This window comes from Pseudorasbora parva, chromosome 24 (genome assembly GCF_024679245.1).
Source record: "Pseudorasbora parva isolate DD20220531a chromosome 24, ASM2467924v1, whole genome shotgun sequence".
Classification (NCBI taxonomy): Eukaryota; Metazoa; Chordata; class Actinopteri; order Cypriniformes; family Gobionidae; genus Pseudorasbora; species Pseudorasbora parva.
In genome coordinates, this window is record NC_090195.1 from 9,043,964 (window position 1) to 9,067,518 (window position 23,555).

At 39.9% G+C, this 23,555-nt stretch overlaps 1 protein-coding gene across 2 annotated transcripts in view; it reads right to left on the reverse strand.

Moving 5' to 3' along the window:
• LOC137063896 (60 kDa lysophospholipase-like) overlaps nt 1-20,518 on the reverse strand; it is a 40,630-nt gene extending 20,112 nt beyond the window's left edge. The window contains exons 1-2 of one of the 2 annotated variants that reach the window (XM_067435187.1): nt 20,417-20,518; nt 10,300-10,414 (exon numbers count right to left, since the gene is read on the reverse strand). In XM_067435187.1, the coding sequence (XP_067291288.1) occupies nt 10,300-10,324 (25 nt within the window). In that variant the 5' untranslated portion in view covers nt 10,325-10,414; nt 20,417-20,518. Of the gene's footprint in view, nt 1-10,299; nt 10,582-20,416 lie in introns of those variants that run through there. The other variant, XM_067435186.1, reaches the window with a different exon arrangement.
• Between the last annotated feature and the right edge of the window lie 3,037 nt (nt 20,519-23,555).

Consider the following 23,555-nt stretch of genomic DNA (forward strand, 5'->3'; position numbering starts at 1 on the left):
TGCGTCATAACCAACGCGACTCTGTCGCACAGTTGAGAAATTACCGTATAGACCTGAGGAGACGCTCGCAGGCAATATTTTACTGTCTATGAGACAGTCAGGGGGACGTGGAGACATAAAGTCTGATAAAGTCAAGGGGGAAGAATGGGGAGAAGCCCATAGTGAGACAAAAGCAACGGGAGAAAATATTTAAACAACGTGATTCAGCTTTCACTTTCCACAACTACTAGAAGACCTACAGCTGTCAGACAGGAGGCTCACGTCACATCTACGTCGTCAAGCTCAGTCTGAGCCTGCGCAGTTCGCTCAGCCATCAGGAAGTGAGTGCCCCTAGGTTGACTTCATTTTTTCGCCGTTGACGTCAATGGGATCGCTCTGTCCATTTCTTTTACTGTCTATGGCAGCTCCCGGACCAGTACGTGATATTAGGCTTGTTTGAGATGCGCCTTGCCTCGCCTGAAAAAAAGGCGAGACTAAGCGGCTGCAGTGAGGGGAGGAGTGAAAAAAGTGCAGGCAAGCCAGACAGTTCTCTCCTCTCGTAGTGGATCAGACACCTGCGAGATCAGTTGCGGATATTGCGGGATTCACACTCGTGCGCTCTGTTGCTGATAAACTGGATGTAATTTAAGTTCTGTTGCTTTTATATGAAAATAAATATAATGAACAAGACACCCAAAGTTTTTGTTATTTATTTCCATTCGAAAGGCCTGTTTATCAAGCATTTTTACTTTAATTACACACGTTTTATATATATTTTTATATATGACAACAATCACATAACCAACAGAGAGATCGCACAGTCTGATAGTTTGAGAATATTCACACATAATTTATACACATAAAAACATGATATCAGAGTTTTAAAATCAAATATTTAAAAAAATCCAACATACATCACGGTTGTTTAAACCAATAAGCATTAAGCTGTGTCGTCAGCAAGTCGTTTCCCATCATGCTTTTGCTCCGCGCAGTCGGTGGAGAGCAAATGCGCTCGACTGCAGAATCCGACACGTCCGCCTCGCCATCGCGAGAGATTTTTGACATACGTCGGCATGACATCAGAGCAAGACGGACTGCCCTCGGACACATTTCTAACCGGCATGCATCTCACGCTGATCACCGGTGATCGGTTCTGCGCAGATTTTGCTCATCTCAAACAAGCCTATTCTTCCCCCAACAGCTTCGAGCACCTGTGCAGTGCACTGAAAACAACTACAGGGGCAATCGCATTCGCACATAAATGATATTACCTAATTGATATTACATTAATTTGCCCCCTCCCCCAACAATAATGCATAATCGACACACTGCATAATAAAATAATAGATAGATTACTCCTCACTATTTAAAAACATTTAGCCCGATTAAACAAGGAATTATAGCCTAGGTCTAATTATATGATTAATGTCAGAACACTGCAACAATAATGTCAGTCTCAATGAAAAGTAAGAGCAGATTTATCTAAAAACAACTTGTTTAACACAAAATGGGTCGACTTCTCTTCTATTTTTTTCTCACAATATGAACCAAAATAGAAATATTAAGAAAATAAATAGGAAAGAAAATAAGGCAATAGGCTACGTTATCAGTATGTTGAATTACATTTATCTCTCGTTGTCTGAGAATATGCGCCGAAAGCTTGTCAGATTTTACTTTCACTTTCTGTAGTAAATAATTGACTGGGTTTGAGACTGCATTTAAACTGCGCATTGCGTGATATCCATTGACTCGCGTTCATGAAGAAAAAGAACACTATATAATTAATATAAAAAAAGTGAAAGTAAAACAAGTAAATTAATGATCAACTAGCTAAATGAATAATATGCACTGGATATATACACAACACAAACTGGAGGCACAACAGTTTACTTAATTTCTGCTATTTGATAGCTGCCTACATAATTAAAGATCTCACTCTTTTCGTTTTCTTCCTTAATGCTTTTAAAAATTAAATGGTCGAACTTCTGCTTTCGCGCAGGCGCAGTGAGGGGAAATAAGGCAATCAGTTCGTGGCTTTGCTTTAACTGTGCGATAACCTCACGAGGGGCGAGCAGAATTTCTGACACGCCAGAAATTCATCCGACCATCCGATTCCCGATCGTGAGAAGTTTGTCGCCCCTCGTTTCCCCTGTAGCCTACACTGCGCAAACACCTCGCGACAAACGACGCACGATAAACCTGAAAATCGGCCCGACCCAAAAAAGAGTCGCACGAGTCAGAATTCGGCTCAAAATCGGACGAAAATCGCACAGTGTATGCCCGGCTTTAAAGGGGCGATCGCTCAGCGCCGCTATACGTCTTTATAACACTATATTGAGCACCCCCATATTGCCAAAATGGTATGATCCTCGTTTCATAACACCCGTGAAGATTCGACCATAAGATCAGTGGTCGAATCCGGTCCTGCATATCGATGCATCGAATCTTCGACTCTTAGGGGTCACCCCTGTTTGAATCTTTTGCTTTACATGTTTACTGCGAGTAACCATTTGTGCCAACTGAGTAATGATAATCAGCTTTATATGGAGTAAGAGTAATGACATTTTCGCCACCATACAATATATTGCATCGCAGCAGACTTCTTCCCAATAGTCAACATGTCATTACGTCACGAAAGTGCAGACTGTTTCATGAGCCTATATGCACAAATGCTACATTTAAAGTCATTGACTGATAAGGCAGTGTAAAGCAACAAGTCAGCTGGACAAAATTTCTGTTGTAGCCAATACTGAAGTGGCTTAAACTTTAATTAATTGACTGGCCACTAGAAACAGGCTCCAAAAGGGAGCAGAATCAAGTCTCATGTTGAAATCCCCAACTTTACAGTAGAAAAAACATATTTGCCTGGTACAAATTGTAGTTTTGGTCTATATACTTTGCCCTTCATGGCAACTGTGAGGGGGGTGATTTTTTTATAACTCACTCATTTAAATTTTATTAAGCCTTAAAGGTGTGGCCACTTTGAGTGACAGGTGGATTGCCGTTTGTCTGCTGCCTGTTAGCCATCACGTTACCTCAGCTCCAGCCACATCCCACCTCTTTGCCCATTTTCAGTTATGAGCAAAGAAGTGCGGGGATGCGCTGACAAGATGGCAACGGCTGGCTTTAGGTTTTAAAAACTTCAGAAGGTCTTAGGTCTTCAGAAACCTACGGGTGACTGTTTTTTTACAGTCAGGATTCCATCAGGGATGGGCTCTGATGACATCCTGAATGCCTTATTTTTTTCCCAAACCAGTTAAGGGGAAATTCCGCCCAACCAGAGTTTGGTTTTTACATCTCAGAAGTGTATAAAGGGAATGCATCGACGTCACTTTCCCGCCGGGACACGCCCCCTCAGCCGCGACTGAGTGGCAGAAGAGCTGCTGCGTGACCGCAGTTAATAGAGGAAAACGCAAGTTGATCAGTTTAAACTAAAGGTTGGGCTCAATATAGTGTTCCTTACAATTGAAGGAACTGAAGCTCCACTCTCCACCTATTGACCAATCACAAAGTCAGTAGTGTTTGGGCATCCGGGTTGCCAGATCTGCTCTAGTTACCACAGCTGCAGCTACAAACGGAAAGGCTGGATCCTGCAGCCTATCTGGCAACCTCAAGTCAGGGGGGAGGGGATAGTTATTGAAGTACCAGTTTTGGCCACAATCTTACATACACTTCCTTTAACTGAACTCAGCACCTGGACAAACACTCGAGCGGTGAGTGGATTTCAAGTTTGACACCTGTGATTGGCCAATTCCGTTGTAGATATCTACAAACATGTCTGGCTACATTACTCACCGAAGCGAAAAAACACGATGGAAATGTAATCATTTGATGAGTGCATGGGCGTCGGAACCATTGTGTGTGGGTGGGACAAGACCCACCCACTTTTTAAGACCAATTATATTGGACCCACTCACTTTATCGTCTCTAATTCAGCACATGTCTGTTTACCTTGACTACCCCTAAACCGAGAAACTTATTAAGAAACATGTTAAACGCTTTATTTCCCCTTTTCTAATATTTTCTATTTTTTTTATTGAAAATAAATACCTTTCCGATCTGATATGTGATGGGGAAAGGGAGTAGAGCGACTGTGGCAAAAGGCGGATTCAAACCTATGCTTGATATGCGTCAAAACTTGATGCCATACATCTTACCCCTACTCTATACCCACAGTAAATAATACAGTGATTTCTGTCATTTTGTCTGGCCCAATCAATCTTTTAGTAAACGGCATTTTTTCTGTCTTGACACGGAGCATAAAAAACATGCAACTTGTTCATTATCATTATCTGTGAAACTGTCGATTTCTATGGCAGTTAAATGAATATAGCCTTTTTATTAGACTATTGGTATTGACTGGTTTGAGGTCTTTTTTGGTATAGGAAAGGGACATGGCCTCAAACGCACCATAATGCAGGAAATCACATCTATGAAATCGTTTTTTAGTTACATTTAAAATTTTACATGGTATATATCCAGCTAAAAATGTATTAGAGAGGTTTAATTTAGATATTGATTATTCATATGATTTTTGTTCAATAGAAAAATAATCTATTATTCATCCCTTTCGTGATTGTATATACACAAAGATTTTTTGTGTGGACATTGAACATTTCATTAGAAGGAAAACAAATGTTATATTTAAAATAAATAATTTTGATATATGTATATATTATTCCAATGAACGTGATAATAATAATTTCACCTTTATTGTACAACTTTTTATTATTTTGGGAAAATTTCATATACACAAGAAGAAATGTTCAGGATCCAAGCCACGTTTTATTCATTTTCTTCAGGAGACTAAGGACTATTGTACCAGTTTAAAGAATATTATGAATAAAAAAGCAAGAAAGACTTGTAATATTCTTAAAGAATATAATTTGTTTGATTAATTTATCAAGGTTTGTATACTCTGGCATTTTTTTGTTTCATTGTTCTTTTTTATTTATTTTTATTTTATTTTGTTGTATATGTGTATTAATATATTTTCTTTGCTGTATTTTACTAGCCTGAATGCCAGCAGAACTTAACCCGACAGTACCCCCTCCTTAAGGAGCGGCTACCAGACGCTCCACTAGGGACAGGGATGGGAGAAACAGACCAGGGCGGGACAGGAAGGACTGACCAGGCCAGGGGGACATGGGAGGGACAGGGGAAACAGATAAGGAAGGAAAAGACAAGGGAGGGGTAAACAAGGAAGGAACAAGGAAAACAAAAAGTTCAGGAGGCCATGGTGGCCCACAAAGTTCAAATGGCCAGGGCGGCCCACCTAGTTCGGGAGGACCACCGAGTTCAGGTGGCCGGGGAGGCTCGCAGAGTTCAGGCAGCCAGGGCGGCGTGGGCAGAGCAGGGCGCCTCGGTGGCGCGGGCAGAGCAGGGCGCCTCGGTGGCTCAGGCAGAGCAGGGCGCCTCGGGCGCCTCGGTGGCGCAGGCAGAGCAGGGCGCCTCGGTGGCTCAGACAGAGCAGGGCGCCTCGGTGGCTCAGACAGAGCAGGGCGCCTCGGTGGCTCAGACAGAGCAGGGCGCCTCGGTGGCTCAGACAGAGCAGGGCGCCTCGGTGGCTCAGACAGAGCAGGGCGCCTCGGTGGCTCAGACAGAGCAGAGCGCCACGGTGGCTCAGGCAGAGCAGGGCGCCTCGGTGGCTCAGGCAGAGCAGGGCGCCTCGGTGGCTCAGGCAGAGCAGGGCGCCTCGGTGGCTCAGGCAGAGCAGGGCGCCTCGGTGGCTCAGGCAGAGCAGGGCGCCTCGGTGGCTCAGGCAGAGCAGGACGCCGGGGAAACCTCTCCGGTCCAGCAGTGTCCAACGGAACAGAGTCCACCGGCATTGGGACCACCGGAATTCGGACCACCGGTGCAGGGACCACTGGCATCGGGACCACCGGAACACGATCCACTGGCATTGGGACCTCCGGAACACGATCCACCGGCATCGGGACCACCGGAATACGATCCACCCGAACATGATCCACCGGCACTGGGACCACCGGAACACGATCCACCGGCACAGGGACCACCGGAACACGATCCACCGGCACTCAATCCACCGGCACTGGGACCACCGGAACACGATCCACCGGCACAGGGACCACCGGAACACAATCCACCGGCACAGGGACCACTGGAACACAATCCACCGGTACAGGGACCACTGGAATACGATCCACCGGTACTGGGACCACCGGAACACGATCCACCAGCACAGGGACCACCAGAACACAATCCACCGGTACAGGGACCACCGGAATACGATCACTGGGACCACCGGAACACGATCCACTGGCACAGGGACCACCGGAACACGATCCACCGGCACAGGGACCACCGGTACACGATCCACCGGCACAGGGACCACTGGAATACAATCCACCGGCACACAATCCACCGGCACAGGGACCACTGGAACACAATCCACCGGCACAGGGACCACTGGAACACAATCCACCGGCACAGGGACCACCGGAATACGATCCATCGGTACTGGGACCACCGGAACACGATCCACCAGCACAGGGACCACCGGAACACAATCCACCGGTACAGGGACCACAGGAACACAATCACTGGGACCACCGGAATATGATCCACCGGTACTGGGACCACCGGCACAGAAAGTGTCTTTCTCGACCTCCTCCTCTGTTTCTGGGCCGTCAAACTTGGGACCCCCGGAGCAGGGACCACCGGAACTATATCCACCAGAATAGGAACCACTGGAACACGGACCACCGGAGTTATCGGAACCATGGTCCTAGGGAGACTGGAGTCCAGCCGATCCACAAACTCGTTGAAATCAGGAGTCCCCATTCTCTCTATTTCCCTAGGACTGAGAGGCATATCCAGGCAGAGGTTAAACACCTCTGCCTTCTCTGTCTCGTTGAGGTACAGTTGATGCACCTCTTTGAGGAATTGGCAGGCAAACTCCTTTACACCCGCCCCCTGTTGACGGATGTACTTGGAGTTTACCTGCCACATCACCTGTAAATGTCTTTCAAGGTCCATGTCCAACAGAAAACAAACAAAACACGAACACCTCCTGCTGAGTCCTCCTAGTAGGGTTGGATCCTTCTGTCACGTAACACACACGAGAAAACAGGTGCGAGGACTCAAGTGCAAAGGAGTGTATTTATTATAACAAAAGAAACATAAACACAAAACAAAAACCCACAATGGGGCAAAACACATAATCAGAGAACACAAATAAACTCAAAAACCATACCAGCAGGGAAACGGAAGACGCAGACATACAAGGATCCAACAACAGACTGACAAACACAAGGAGCTATAAAGGAAAGAAATCAAGAGGGGAATCAGGGAACACAGGTGGGGCCAATAACACTAATCAGATAACAAGGGGGAGGGGAGCACATGCTCAACATAACAAAACCCACATGTGCACACAAGACAGGACAGGCATGTGACAACAATGCGTCGCTTCGTTGCTCTGATTGGTTGTAGGTCTATCCAATTGATGTCTTTCCTGGTTCGGCTGAAACACGCCCCATAATCACAGCCCAATGAAAAAGTTTCAGACTCATATTCTGAATAGAATTGAGTATAACCACGTCAGGCTAGTATTTTACGTTTTTTTTTTTTTTTGGGGCATTAAAAAATAAAACAAAAAACAAAGATTAACTGCACAATGTGTGTAAACCTCCAATACATCTATAAAGTAATCATTCCATCACAATTCACAAATAAATTTCTCAATTAAGTGACTTTGTCTATAGTATTAAACACAAATTTTACACAACATTAAAATAATATTATTTATTTCAAATAAACTTTTATATTTATTATTATTTTAAATTATTATTGCCCCTGGGTCAGTAATGAACTCTTGTAAAGTAGCAGTGGCTGGGACAGATTTTAAGTATCACCTCAAGATGCAATCTAATCCTCTTTACATGAAATAAGCCTACTCCCGAGCAGGTTTAAGCCAGAGCCATAGAGAAAGAGAGTTGCGACAACGGAAGATCAAAACGCTTGATAGTCACGTGATTCATGTAAACTATAGTTTACTACAGCAGAACAAAGAAAATCATACAGGACTGGAACAACATGAGGGCGAGTAAGTGATGACAGAATTTTCATTTTTGGTAAACTATCCAAAAAATCTGAAATGCTGACAAGAAGCAAGAATGCCCCACTGTATCTATGTTGACTGTGTGTGTAGTTTCCAAACTAAAGGTGCATTAAAGACATTAAAGAAAAGTTACAAGGGCTTTGGTCATTTTTTTTATTTTAAAGAAATTAGTTCCACTGCAATTTCTAGTAACGATTAGAACCATTTAAAAATTAAACCCCTAATTAAAACGTTTTGATTGAATTAATTATAAAAGAGGTTGAGTAAACGTACATTTTAATATTGAAGTCAAGTTTGAGCCAATTAAAAACTGTTAATTCAGGTAACAATTTCTAGAACGAAATTGAGTGAACGTAATACATCTGTGGAACTAGTTACTAAATAATTATTTGAAAGCACTATAATTTTTTTACAGTGTACGGAAGTATGACTTACAGAAGGTATTCTTAACTAAGATCGTTTCTGGAAACACATATTATAACTTAACCCGTTTAATCCCAAAATTTTTCCCTGCAATGTGAGTACATGGAATTTACTCCTTAGACCTCCCTATAACACACAAACTTTATGCCTTCTTTGATTTTATGTTGGTTAAGTTAGTAAAATATTAGGTTTTATACTCTGTCACAATAGTGACCGGTGGGAAACAGCATAGACAGAATTCATTCAAATTCTTCAATTAGACCTATTTACACGTTTAAAACTTAAAATAACAAGCATATCCAACATATAAGAGTGAGATATGATTAGAATTTACTTCAAAACGATTTCTATTGTTCATGATACACAATAAAACAAAATTGGGGTGTGAGAATTGCAACCCATTGAAATAAATACAAAAATCTAGGTAACACGTTCATCTTCACTGAATTAACGTGTCTGGCCAAAGAAAGGGGAAGAGGTGACCAACAAACCTTGAAAAGATCTAGGCACTTACATGTAGTTATTACTCCTAAATATTAGGAAGAGCAACTTTAAACATTGAAGCACCAATTGGTAAATCCAAAATTGGGAAGTGTATAAGGTATATCTTATAAGGTTTATAAGGTATATCTCATAGATATAGATAGACAGATAGACAGACAGAAAGAAGTATAGATAGACAGACAGAAAGAAGTATAGACTGATAGACAGACAAACAGAAGTATAGATAGATAGACAGACAGAAGTATAGATCGATAGACAGACAGACAGACAGACAGAAGTATAGATCGATAGACAGACAGACAGACAGACAGACAGACAGACAGAAGTATAGATAGACAGAGACAAGTATACACAGACAAAAGTTTAGATAAATAGATAGACAGACAGACAGACAGACATATAGATAGACAGACAGAAGTATAGTTAGACAGACAGACAGAAAGAAGTATAGCTAAACAAAGGTATAGACAGACAAAAGTACGATGGATGGATGGATGGATGGATGGATGGATGGATGGATAGTTTTCAGTTCAGTCTGTGAGAGAGTTCATATGAATAACGCAGAATGACATATTCTGTGTTATACTACCGGTCACAATTGTGACCATCTTCATTTATCTGCATCCTGACAACAGAATAAACTGTATTAATATAATTTCAATATGTATAGATAACCCTTTCATGATGATGTGCAAAAAATTAATGAGATGTTTAAAAATTAACTTTGATTAATTCATAAAATTTTCCTGTCATTTCTGTGCTTTCACGTTGTCATTGTGTTAAGATGTAGCCTACCAAGAAATAAGTGTGTGTGGTCACTGCCCAGAACTCACACACATCTTAAATGTAGATTATAAATGAAAATTTGCTTCATAATAGAAGTTGGTTTTTAATACCACACTAAAATATGCGAGGAAAATTGTGACCGGTGGGATTAAACGGGTTAAGAAAGACGTAGTGTTTCGGGAAATCCAGCCCTGGTCAATGTGAATGTGAAAGTGTAAGTGTTTTTTTGTTGTTGTTGTTTTTTTTGTTTTTTTAACCGGCCTATAAAACAATAAAGTAATTCGGAAACACGGTGCTCATTTTGTTTAAGATGTACATCATAGAATAGGCTATGGCATGCATTTAATATAATTACAATATTTAAAATTAGTTTAAAAAAAATCAATAATAGCTTTTGTATCAATAATACAAAAAAATACAATTTTTGTGTGCAATATATCCAGCCTATGATTCTTCGTAATTATATGAAAAACTGTGCCAGTTCTGTTCAATATTAGTTGAGCAGTTCATCTGATGGTGTTTACCGCCGTCTTGCAGGATCATTCCCATGGTTCCGCCGGTGTTTAAGACCAGGACCCTCGCCTCGGTTTTCAGATCAGAGCCGGAAGTGTCGCAGGAGACTCTTCTACGTTTCCCCCTCTGAATCACATAGGATTGATTTAACATGTTACTCGGCGATGCCATGCTTGCTAAAGCATTAACGTAACCAACAAATTATTTCAGAGACAGCGCGTTGATCTGAAACATAGCCATAGGGTGCGTCTCAACCAACTCAGCAGAGCCGTGGGAGGGGGGGTGGCTGCTAAAGCCACTGCCCCTCTGCCCTCATCGGCCAAGGTGCCCTTCTTGCCCCCCTCCCTCCCTCACCCAAGAAAATTCCCATAAAAGCGTTCTGTTCCGCTAAAAATCCCTTAATTCCGCTAATCCATTTCGTGTTTCCCACTCGCTCTGCAGCTTCGTTCAAAGTCTGTTTCGGTGACTGCTCTCGGTGGAGAAGACAGTTCCGGAATGTCATTAACAGTCCACATTACAGACAGTAGCCTAGTTGAACCGCTGAATTAGTAGGCTAGTTTGGTAGTTTGTTTGTTTGTTTCAACATTGCAAACATAGATTCAAAGCTCCAGCATGCAAGCGTGTATCGTCATACACTGTTTACTGAATATTTATCTGACAGTTTGTCACTCTTTAACTCCTGTAAAATATATTTCCGAGTATAATCAATTTTATGAGTTAATACTAGTATCTATAACATGCGTCATATTTATGATGTTTTATTAAGACCATATTAATGGTATACACATTTTTTTTTAAGGTAAAAGGATAGGCTATTATAAATATAAATGAGTTGTATTATAGGGAAGCCTACAAGGGGGCTAAATGCACACCCTCAGAAAAATGTGCTTAATCATATCATGTTAAATATGCCTTTTACCCCATGCCATACTTTTACATTCTGTTATTGAAAAACTGTTGCGTATGATTTACAAAAATCATAAACAAGACCTTAATTTGTCTCAAAATATATTCAATAATATTAGTGATTATAATTTGCTACTTAAATCTCCAATAGAAAAAAGACTAGCATAATTACAACAACATTGAATTGGCACTAAAGCCTAACAGTTGTATTTACAGTATGATTGTAAAAGGTTTGTTATTCATTCTCTATATTAAGGTAAACCTTAAGTGAGGCGTTAGCGGGTGCTGTCCATGACGGCGGTGCTGAATTGGCTTATATCGATGGCTCAAGAATCGATTATTTACTCTATGCAGGGCCGTTTCACTGCGTTATGCGAAAAAAAATATGTTCTGTATAAAAGAAGCACTTCGGAAATAGTTGAACTTTCATTTGTCATACAAAATTGCAACTAAATTTTACATAATTCTGAAATGAGTGCACGAACCATCGTGCTCAACCGCGTGTATAATAATGTAAATCCACTAACTGTGAGTTTGAAAGAGTCATTTAAATTATTACAATATATTTTCCATAGTGTTTTGATTTACTTCACAACCAGGGATGATTGCCCAAGCACAGCTGCATCACATTATTGTGTAAATAACTCATTTATATTATTAGATGGCCTTCTCAATAAAAACACAACACGCAAACCATATAATCAGCTGCTACTATGGCGGAGAAAAAAGAATGAAAGAAAAAGAAGAGCCGCCAGCGCCAGTATGTCTTGGCTGTCTTGGCAGGCAACATTTATTTTGAATAGCAGCCAGGGGACTAAAGTTTTCTCTTATAGTGCATACACTTAATGGATCCGCGGACGGCGCCGTCTTTGATAGTTTGACTAAACGCCCCTCCACAATCATTTCCTTTAAATAGGCTCCTAAGCTTTTCCTGTCTAATGGTTTGCCAGCTGATGTACTTTTGGATAATATCATTAAAAAGCTAACAACATTAGTGTAAAGACAATAGTGTAAAGACATTAGTGTAAAGACAATAGTTTATGACTATTTTAATCCTTGCATAATATGAACTGTTAATAGTTATAAGGTATAGCTAAGAGTGGTCCAGACCAACCTTACGAAAGTATGACTTACAGAAGGTATTTTTAACTAAAATCGTTTCGGGAAACACATGTTAACGTTAAGAGATACCTTAAGGTATAACTTAAGAATGACGTAGTGTTAAGAAGGTTTTGGGAAATCCAGCCCTGGCTTCTTAACTATAGGGAGCTGATTGAAATGCACACATAGCAACCCGCAAATACCATGCAACTATCCTAAATGAACTTAGTTACTTTTACACTTTTATTAACACAAAAGAATAATTATATCAATAATTATATCTTGCACACCAACTGAAATATTTCAGGTCTTTTATTGGTTTAATACTGATGATTTTGGCATACAGCTTATGAAAACCCCAAATTCCTATCTCAAAAAATTAGCATATCATGAAAAGGTTTTCTAAACGAGCTATTAACCTAATCATCTGAATCAACATTTTAAATGTGAGTTTTACAATGAGTAAAAATAATACTTTGTCTTATCAAATCCAGTTATTATTTTCAAAACCTTACCAGGAAATGCAAATCCATGTAATTTTTTTATTTGTATAAGGCTATGTGAATTCACTGATGTCTGTTGAAGATTTTCGTGCCTTCTCTTTTATTTTGTTGCAGACATGAAGTGAAACTTTGTTTAAGCCAATGAGGCCGCTGGACAACTGTCATGTGATTGCAAATTAAAGAACACACAGCTAGTAACTGCTATTGCGACAACACGGCCTTTAAACAATTGCATGCTCATCGTAATTTCTTTCTTTCCTTTTCGTTTTCCTTTTATTCCATTGTTCTAAAAGTTGTTCAGATAACCCGGGCTGAGTTAGACTTTTATTTAGCCTAATAATATCTCACAATATTAAACGCAAAGTAGGCTAGACGACGTTAAAAATGCTGGGCTGTGATATCACTAAAATATTAGCCAATTAATTAAATCAAATCACACGAAAATATTGACCAAAACTAAACATAGGCTAGGTCTTAAGAGTTCGGACATGTTGGAATGGTAGAATTTCTCAGGATGCTCTTCACAACTGGAATAAGCAGAGCATGTCAAACAGTATAGTGAGCTTATCAACTCCCGATCATGAATAACTACATTTTTATAAATAGTATAGGCTTAGTAGGCCATCCCTGTTAGAAAAAAAGTATAGGCCTACTTTATTGTATTTCAAATATATTCCCTTTTAAATAGTATATTGCAAATATACTAGCAAAAATTGTACCATCTATAAAAAGTATATTAGCATCATATTTTCTAAAAAAAGATAAATGATTGGGGGTCGCCAATGTCACGTGATTTCAGCAGTTCGGATCGTGCCAAACTGCTGAAATCACGTGACATTGGCGACCCGAATCTTTGATCGATTCACTGATTCATTAACTGTTTGATTCTTTTTGGAGGCACATGGAGAAGACAATGCTGAATAAAATCATAGTTTTTGATATTTTTGAACCAAAATGTATTTTCGATGCTTCAAGAGATTCTAATCAACCAACTGATGTCACATATGGACTACTTTGATGATGTTTTTATTCCCTTTCTGGACATGGACAGGAAAGTGTGCATTGACTGCATTTTGCTCTGGGACTAAAATATAAAATATCTTAAACTGTGTTCCTATGATGAACGGATGTCTTATGGGTGTGGAACGACATTAGGGTGAGTCATTAATGACATCAATTTCATTTTGGGGTGAACTAACCCTTTAAGGCATTATCTCCGCAACGCTTTATCGTATTCAAACCAAATTTTGTATGACCTAAAGCTACATGCAGTTTTTCGGCACAGCGCCACCTACTGGTCCGGAGATATGAAAAATGCCTATTTTTGCTTATAACTTCTGAACCATTTGTTCAAAAATCATAAAATTGGTCTCATTAGATTAGTCATGCCGAGTCAACTGATATCACATTTTACCATAGCTGTGTCTCATTTCGTTAAATTTCGAAGGCCGCGTCCTCCGGAGGACACGTCCTGTGTGGGATGCAGTATACGGAGTGTCCTCAATCAGAATTAAACGAGACGTCCTTCGTACGACACACAGGCAGGAAGTATCACGTTGCTATGCCCACAAGTTCAGCCTCGTTGCTCTCACGCCAGTTTATATGAATGAAAATTATTTATAACTTGAAAATGAATATGAAATGTTTCTTGTCTTGACAGCAATGTACTGTTCTAAATGTTTAAAATGCACTAAACAGTTGTAATCCTGTTTACCACAACTATCTGTTTGAGGTAATAGAGCTTAAAAAAAAAACAAAAAAAAAGCTTGAACTACTTAATTTAAACACCACACCTACGCTCGCATGTATATCTGGTGGTGGTGCCGTTTTTTCATATAATATAAAAAAAAAATATGACGCTTGTTAACGGAGATGCAAAGAATTGTGGGTTATCTCCAGCCGTGAAGGATATACCTCATGCACACTCCGAATTCCTGTGAAAGAAGGACGCATTCGAAGGTCGCGTTTGGAACTTTTTTGAAATGAGACGGCCTTATGACGTATGCACCCTTCGAATGCGACCTCTGGAGGACGCAGCCTTCTGAAATGAGACACAGCTCATATCGGCCATTTTGGATGTCGGCCATTTTGAATTATATGCTAAAATGCTGTATCTTATAAATGCATGAACGGATTGTTACAAAACTTGGTATGGATCATCACCACGATGCCTTGAAGTAGTCTGAGAAGTTTCAGAACAGCGCCACCTAGTGGAGAATTTTTTTTTAATTTAAATTCTTATAACTTTGGGTGTGGTTGACATATTTTGATGGGAGTAACTTTTTTGTCTCCAGAATCCTTGCCGAGTCCAACAATACCAGACTTGCCAGGTTTCAGCGTATGGTTTGAAACCGCTAGTCTGATCGAGACGAAACCAGCGTCAGAAGTTCGGAAACATAGGTCGATAGCTACAGGTCCTTCTCAAAAAATTAGCATATTGCGATAAAATTCATTATTTTCCGTAATGTAATGATAAAAATTAAACTTTCATGTATTTTAGATTAATTGCACACCAACTGAAATATTTCAGGTCTTTTATTGTTTTAATACTGATGATTTTGGCATACAGCTTATCTCAAAAAATTAGCATATCATGAAAAGGTTCTCTAAACAAGCTATTAACCTAATCATCTGAATCAACTAATAAACTCTAAACACCTGAAAAAGATTCCTGAGGCTTTTAAAAATTCCCAGCCTGGTTCATTACTTAAAACCGCAATCATGGGTAAGACTGCCGACCTGAGTGCTGTCCAGAAGGCCATCATTGACACCCTCAAGTGAGAGGGTAAGACACAGAAAGAAATTTCTGAACGAATAGGCTGTTCCCAGAGTGCTGTATCAGGGCACCCCAGTGGGAAGTCTGTGGGAAGGAAAAGTTGTGGACGCTGCACAACGAGAAGAGGGGACCGGACCCTGAGGAAGATTGTGGAGAAGGACCGATTCCAGACCTTGGGGGACCTGCGTAAGCAGTGGACTGAGTCTGGAGTAGAAACATCTAGAGCCACCGTGCACAGGCGTGTGCAGGAAATAGGCTACAGGTGCTGCATTCCCCAGGTCAAGGCACTTTTGGGCTACTGAGAAGCAGCACTGGACTGTTGCTCAGTGGTCCAAAGTACTTTTTTCGGATGAAAGCAAATTTTGCATGTAATTTGGAAATCAAGGTGCCAGAGTCTGGAGGAAGACTGGGGAGAAGGAAATGCCAAAATGCCTGAAGTCCACAGTCAGCGATGGTCTGGGGTGCCATGTCAGCTGCTGGTGTTGGTCCACTGTGTTTTATCAAGGGGAGGGTCAATGCAGATAGCTATCAGGAGATTTTGGAGCACTTCATGCTTCCATCTGCTGAAAAGCTTTATGGAGATGAAGATTTAGTTTTTCAGCACGACCTGGCACCTGCTCACAGTGCCAAAACCACTGGTAAATGGTTTACTGACCATGGTATTACTGTGCTCAATTGGCCTGCCAACTCTCCTGACCTGAACCCCATAGAGAATCTGTGGGATATTGTGAAGAAAAAGTTGAGAGACGCAAGACCCAACACTCTGGATGAGCTTAAGGCCGCTATCGACGCATCCTGGGCCTCCATAACACCTCAGCAGTGCCACAGGCTGATCGCCTCCATGCCACGCCGCACTGAAGCAGTCATTTCTGCAAAAGGATTCCCGACAAGGTATTGAGTGCATAACTGAACATAATTATTTGAAAGTTGACTTTTTTTGTATTAAAGGTCCCGTTCTTTGCGTGTTTTCGAAGCTTTGATTATGTTTACAGTGTGCAATATAACATGAGTTCATGTTTCGCGTGTGAAGAAACACAGTATTTTTAGCACAATTTACTTATCTGTACAGCGCAGTTTTCTCTGTCCTAAAAACGGCCTGATGATTTCCTTGTTCTATGAAGTCCCTCCTTCAGAAACACGTAACGAGTTCTGATTGGGCCAGCGCTTCCCGTGTTGTGATTGGACAGCAGCTTAGCGCACTTTGCCCGGAAAGGTCCCACCTCTTACCATAACGGCGAGATGCTCTTCTCCACGTGAGAGAGCAACAAGACCACGCCCCCTATTTTGCGTGTACTTGTGGGCGGAGGGTTAGTCAACAAACGCTTCTAGTGACGTCATTCAAGGAAGGAAGTGCAGGAGTGTAGTCCAAACCGGCCGTTCGCTGTAGGCTTTGAAAGGGAACTTCTGTTAAATAAAATATCTTGCTTGGCATTGAACTTTGAGCTTTATAATTTTACAGGTATTATTTATGCTCCAACAGCAACATTTCACACTAACTAAAGTTTGAAAGATGGAATCGCGAAGAATGGGACCTTTAAAAACACTTTTCTTTTATTGGTCGGATGAAATATGCTAATTGTTTGAGAATTTTGGGTTTTCATGAGCTGTATGCCAAAATCATCAGTATTAAAACAATAAAAGACCTGAAATATTTCATTTGGTGTGCAATGAATCTAAAATATATGAGCGGTCATGGAGGGGTTTCCGGTATGATTTATGATGTGACCTTTTGACCTTTCGAACTTCCGGGGTCATGGGGGATTACCGGTATAATATATAATGTTTGACAGATGGTTTTATCCTTTGAAGTGGGTATGATATATTTATGCCAGATGGTTTTATCCTTTGAATTGGGTATAATATATGATGTTTTGAAGTCGTTAATAATAAGAATATGATGTTTTATCCTTTGAAGATTTTGCAATAATAATACTTCATGTTTATGACAGAAAGTGGGTGTTATCAGTACCCTCCTCCTCATTCCATATTATCAGGCTGTACTGTGAAAAAATGTGAAGTGTATCTCACACAAGCCTTCTGTTCTTTTCAAATAATATAAACAAAAATCTACCCCACAAAAGTTGAATGTTTATAAAATAGTTTCACTAGTTCACACTTACATAAAATGTATAGAAAGTAATATTAAGGGGGGGGGGGGGGGGGTGAAACACTCCGTTTCAGTCAATCTCATGTCAATCTTGAGTACCTATAGAGTAGTATTGCATCCTTCATATCTCCGAAAAGTCTTTAGTTTTGTTATATTTATAAAAAAAATATGGGCTGTACCGAGTCTTTCCGGAAAAAACAGAGCACCTGGAGGCATATCGTGTGAGCGAGTGTTTATGGGTGTGCATTTCCTCTTGTGAGAAACCGGAAGGAGTATTTTTGATACTTAGTTTGATACTTAGTCTTTGATACTTTGATACTGCGTATTTTTGAAGTTAGTCTGCCAATGCCTTTCCAGAGCCAACATTTAGTTTGTACTAATTTTATTTCAAAGTATAATCTTTAAAGTTTAAATAAGATCTAAATCAAAATTTTAAAGTTTTAATAAAGTCATATCGTCTTTATCTTTATCTAAAATGATTTTCCTTAAATTCAACCTAAAGTACAAATCGTCTGTTCAAAAAACTTTAGCTTGTCTACAAATATTCAAAGCAGGTCTTAAACTATTAACCTTGTATGAACCCATGCTATAAAACACATTGACAAAGTTTGTCCTCCTCCATGGTCAAAGATACAGCATAAGTAAAGTTGAATTTTACTCGTCTTATGTTTAAGCATGATCTTACTTTAAATAATAAATGGTCATATCTTATACTACTAAAATAGTCAAACATTTTGTGGTAGACGTGATCTAGGATTGTAAGTTGTATATGATTTTACTTTTCTTGTGTCTTCCAAACTGGCCTTCATCACAGTGACACATTATTATGCATTACAGCACAAAGAGCTGATTTGGAATGAGAAAGAGAGACTCTGAGGCCTTCGCAGGGCTGGCACACTGCATTCTCACAAACTTTTCACTCTTCACACTAACTCAGTGTGGGATCTGGCTATGAATTAAAATGGGTTCCAAATAAACATCAGACATTTTCCTTTTAACTCTATCCTTGGACTGAGATCACATTTTCAAATAATCAACCCAAAACATCAGCTTCTAGGTTTTCCAACATATTAACTCACCTATAGTTATTTCAACAATCCAATATTTAGTAAAATAAGCATTATCAGAGTTTTGCAAAAGTGAGAAGAGCAAGAACATATTTATTTTAAATCCTCTACATCACAGTTTATGTATCTTTGCAACATATGTTATTGTCTTTAAATTTATCTCATAATTAAAATTAAAATGATCACAGCTCCTTCTTTCCAAAAATAATTATTTAATTTATTCTTTATTTAGTTTCGTTTACAAAATTTAGGCCCCGTCCACACGGAGCTGTTTAGCTGTATACGTATAAATTTTATACCGTATCAGCGTTTCGTCCACACGGATCCTGCGTTTTAGAAACATGAATCCGATATTTTTCGAAACCGGGTCCCAAAGTGGGTAAATCTGAAAACAATCATCTTCCGTTTTCATGTGTACAGCGAATCCGTATATTTTCTGAAACAGTGATGTCATCATCACACTACGTCCAGCACGGTGAAGAGTTAAGGGATACAACTACGGGCACTGGGCATGCGCACATCAATATCGCATCATTTAATTAATGTATCTGCATTATTGTAAGGGTATGTTTTGGGTTGTGGTAGGTGTAGGCATTAATAAAACGCATCTGTTAAGTAGCAAATGTATTTATTGTTATTTTATTGTGAGATTTTGCCTCACCTCCGACCACTGCTATACCCCTGCTAGCCACAACTCTTCTTCTCCGTTTTAGTGTATTTCTGTGGCAGAATTACAGCGCCACACACTGGCCTGGCATGCAAACTACATCGTTTTTAGTCAGTAATCGTAATCTCGTGTGGACGCAGATATTTCTTGAAATGAGGGGAAAAAAGATCGGATTGGGAAAGCGCTGGCTTCGTGTGGACGGGGCCTTAGTCTGGTGGTCTCATTTTGCCACATTTTCAACACCTTATGGGTGAGTGGACACAGTTATGTGCAAAAATGCCCCGCTGACCACAAATGAACACTTTTATTCAGCAATCGACATGTTTCAGTCTGGTTCCCAATCTGTAAGGCGGTGTCTAAAGCAGCAATCGCTCGGACAGTCAGAGAAGAGAGCTCTGGTCCAATAAAACATACAATTCCTTTTGCAATTAATGGTATCATTCATCTGCTTTTTCAAAACAAAAATCACATTTAGCTATCAGATTCCCTCAGTTACTGGGATCTTTCCTTCAGGGTTTAATGTTATCAGATTATACAATCCCTCCATTACTGGGATCTTTTCCTTCAGGGTTTAATGTTATCAGATTCCCTCAGTTACTGGGATCTTTCCCTCAGGGTTTAATGTTATCAGATTATACAATCCCTCCATTACTGGGATCTTTTCCTTCAGGGTTTAATGGCATTCCACCCATTTTACAACCCATGAATAAGCATTAACATCTAGAAATTTGAATTTCTTTTGTTCTCAATTTATTTGTAGCCAGTTAAGTTGCCGTATAATTGTCTAAACATAATTAAAACATAGCTCCCCATTTTCTTAATAAGTCCTGCTTATTTATTTCAATTGCTATCTTCAGAGCAGAGCTGCTTACAGCATTTGCTCTCCCGTCTCAAAATCTTTATTCGGACTAATCAAGTTACTGATCATGTCATTCAAATTGTTAGCTTTAATTTAGTTAGCATAAATTGTTATCTATAGCTTAATCAAAGTTCATACCCACCAGCGATCTTTAAACAACTGTGGCAACAGTTGTTTAAACACAAGCCCCACAACAGCCCTTAGATTTATCTTCCCTCATCAACAGATTCTTTCACCCCTTTCAGCCCGGTGAAACACAGCATTCCCTCTTTTGGAAATGAGGCATGAAAAAGAGGCATGAAATCGCTCTCACAGACATTTTTCTGCACCGTTCCCACCTGGTGGAATGACCTGCCAATCTCAATTCGTGCTGCCGAGTCTGTAGCCATTTTTAAAAAACATCTTAAGACACATCTTTTCCATTTGCACTTGACCAATACAGAATAGCACTTACTGATCACCACAGCAACGACCAAAAAGCGCACACTCCTGGATCATATCTACGTCTCTCATCCGGATTTGTGCCTTCAGGCGGGTATGTTACATAGTTATCATAACTATCAGAATCCAGTGTTCTGTATTTTGCGTACGTGAGTTTTTGTTGTAGATGGCTATTGCTGCGCGTTTAGCTAGAATGCTATACAAAACCAACCCATTGGGCCACTGAATCTGCATTAACGACAACAGTTGGGGCAACAGCTTTAGTCCTAATGGGTTGTTATCATAGCTATCAAAATCCAGTTTTCGGCATTTTGCGTACGTGAGTTTTTGTTGTAGATGTCTAAAAAAAAATTTAAACAAAAAATTGTGTATTGTGCTAATTAATTGAGACTTCTTACACCTCTTACAGGTTGTTGGCCTTGTCTGTTTCGTTGTTTCTTTTACTCTCCCCTTTTTTGTAAGTCGCTTTGGATAAAAGCGTCTGCTAAATGATTAAATGTAAATGTAAATGTGGAAATCATGATATTTAATTAATTTCTCTATACCTTGCATGCATTTTTGGCCATATAATTTTATTATATGTATCATACCAGTGTATCATATTCTGTTAGCTTGCTTTGGGATTTTACCATATTGGCAGTCCGATTCTGTGGCTGTTCGCGTGCACGCTAGTAATCGGTCGGACGTCTCCGTACAGATCTTATCCTTCCCCCAGACCAGACGGGACGGACGATTACTCAAACGCCTGATTTTTTTTTTTTTTTTTTTGCCCTGGTTACCTGACCGCGGGCGGAACCAATCTCAATCTAAGTAAAATGGTCCCCAGACCAATCTAGGTCTTAGACCAATCTAGGTCTTATTTCAACACAGATTCAGACTCCCACCATGGTTTATCTGTATCAGTTCAAATTTCAATTTAACCAAATTCAATTTAAAATTCTAGCCCAAATGTTTAAGTTTATCTCTTACCAGAAGCGTCCCGTTGCCACCCCGGGTCCATTTTCTGATTCCAGTGGTTGGACCCTCCAGGACCCCTAGAGCAGCCGGCCCTCAGTCGGGGTAAGGCTGTGACTCTAACGTCCAGGATGATCAGTCACCGTCCGCTCTCGGGGTCCGGAAGGCACATCCAAGGAATCCCACTTCTGACACCAAGATTGTTGTGGCAAAAATATGTTAACTTAGTTGCATTTCTGAATAAGAGACAAACCTTAGCCAATTGTGTCTTTTATAAAGATTTAATCCTTGCAAGAAGAAATTCACAGTCAACACAACCAGGTAATGCCTGCATTGAGTATGAAGTGAGGAAACAAAAGAAGGCCCAAGCTGGTGTTGATACAGTTGATACAATTTAGATGATTTTTGAAGGGGTCTTGGTAGTTTCAATTATTTTTTCTAAAACATAATTTTCTTGTCCTGTAGAAACCTTTGCCACCAAACAGTTTTTAATCTGTAAAAATTTCCAGAAGTGATCCCGGCCTTCTAAATATGGAGCTAAATGAGTATCAATAAAGATAAATACACACACTACATTCACAAATGCACACACATGATTCATAAATGCACACACAGGATACACAAATGCACAAAAAAAATTCACAAATGCACACACACAATTTTAAAAAACCCGGAGATTCACAAATACATACAAAATTCATAAATGCACATAAAATTCATAAATACACACAATTCAGAAATGCAAAGAAAATGTACCAATGCGCTCAAGAATCAGAAATGCACATTCCCTGATGTGCATCATTCCCTGTTTAAAAAGGGCATTTGTGTGTTAAGCCAAGTCAGGGGAGTCTCAAAATTCACACACAAATGCAGTGAAGTTCACAGACCGCAAACAGTTTGTAAATCAAGATATATTTGTGTGTTGTAACAACAACGACTCATGAGTTTAATGTCTCGGGGAATAATTAACTCAAAAGGGATTTAATATTCAATATTCATGAATTTATGAATATAATTTGCCAGTTGTTCATTACGTATTAAAATTTTCCGATAGGGAAAATTGTTTAATTAAATACAAGTAACCCTTTATGGAATTGCTTGAAATTATCCTACTAAGTTTGTCCTGCAAATTAGTTATAGACTTTTCAAATCAATTCTCAATAAAGGGATTACTGCTTTACGAGCGCATAAGAAACATTAACTTTACTGATCAGGATAAGTTCAATATTTCAAATGGTCATACAGTTTACTTTACTAACATAGTAGCATAAGCAGTTAGGTAACGTTAGATCGCAAGTTTCATTGACTTTGTGTATGTGGCAGAATAACAGATTCAACTCATTAAATGTCTTTTGAAGGTTTAATAAACACAGACTAAAAATAACACTACAATTCACACCGAAAGTACATACTAAATATGCATCAAGAGAGTAGAAGTATAGATATTAACGAAAGAATACATAAAAGAGAATAATGAATAGACTGAAGTTAGAGAGAGATAAAAGAGAGAGAGAGAGACAAAGAGAGTGAGAGAGAGAGAGAGAGACAAAGAGAGTGGGGGGAGGGTAAGCAACAACTTTCCTTCAGTTCACCCAAATACGACCTTCACGGAGTTAATTTATCCCAACGGGAAAATAACACACCCTCTTTACAGCAGTAAGAATAAGAATACTTGCATTCTTTTTGGTTTCGTTTTGGCTTCTCGCTTGTGTGCGCGTGCGTTCCGAGTTCAAATGTCCTGCGTGTCCGGCGGTCCTTTCCGAGGTTGGGAGGGAAGCGGCTGTTTGCTTTAGCAATGCTTCGTGTTCTTGAAGATCGGATTGTAGAAGAGAAGATTTTTGGAGGGGCTGAGGCCTGCTTGGAGGGCCTGCATTGGTGGCATGGCT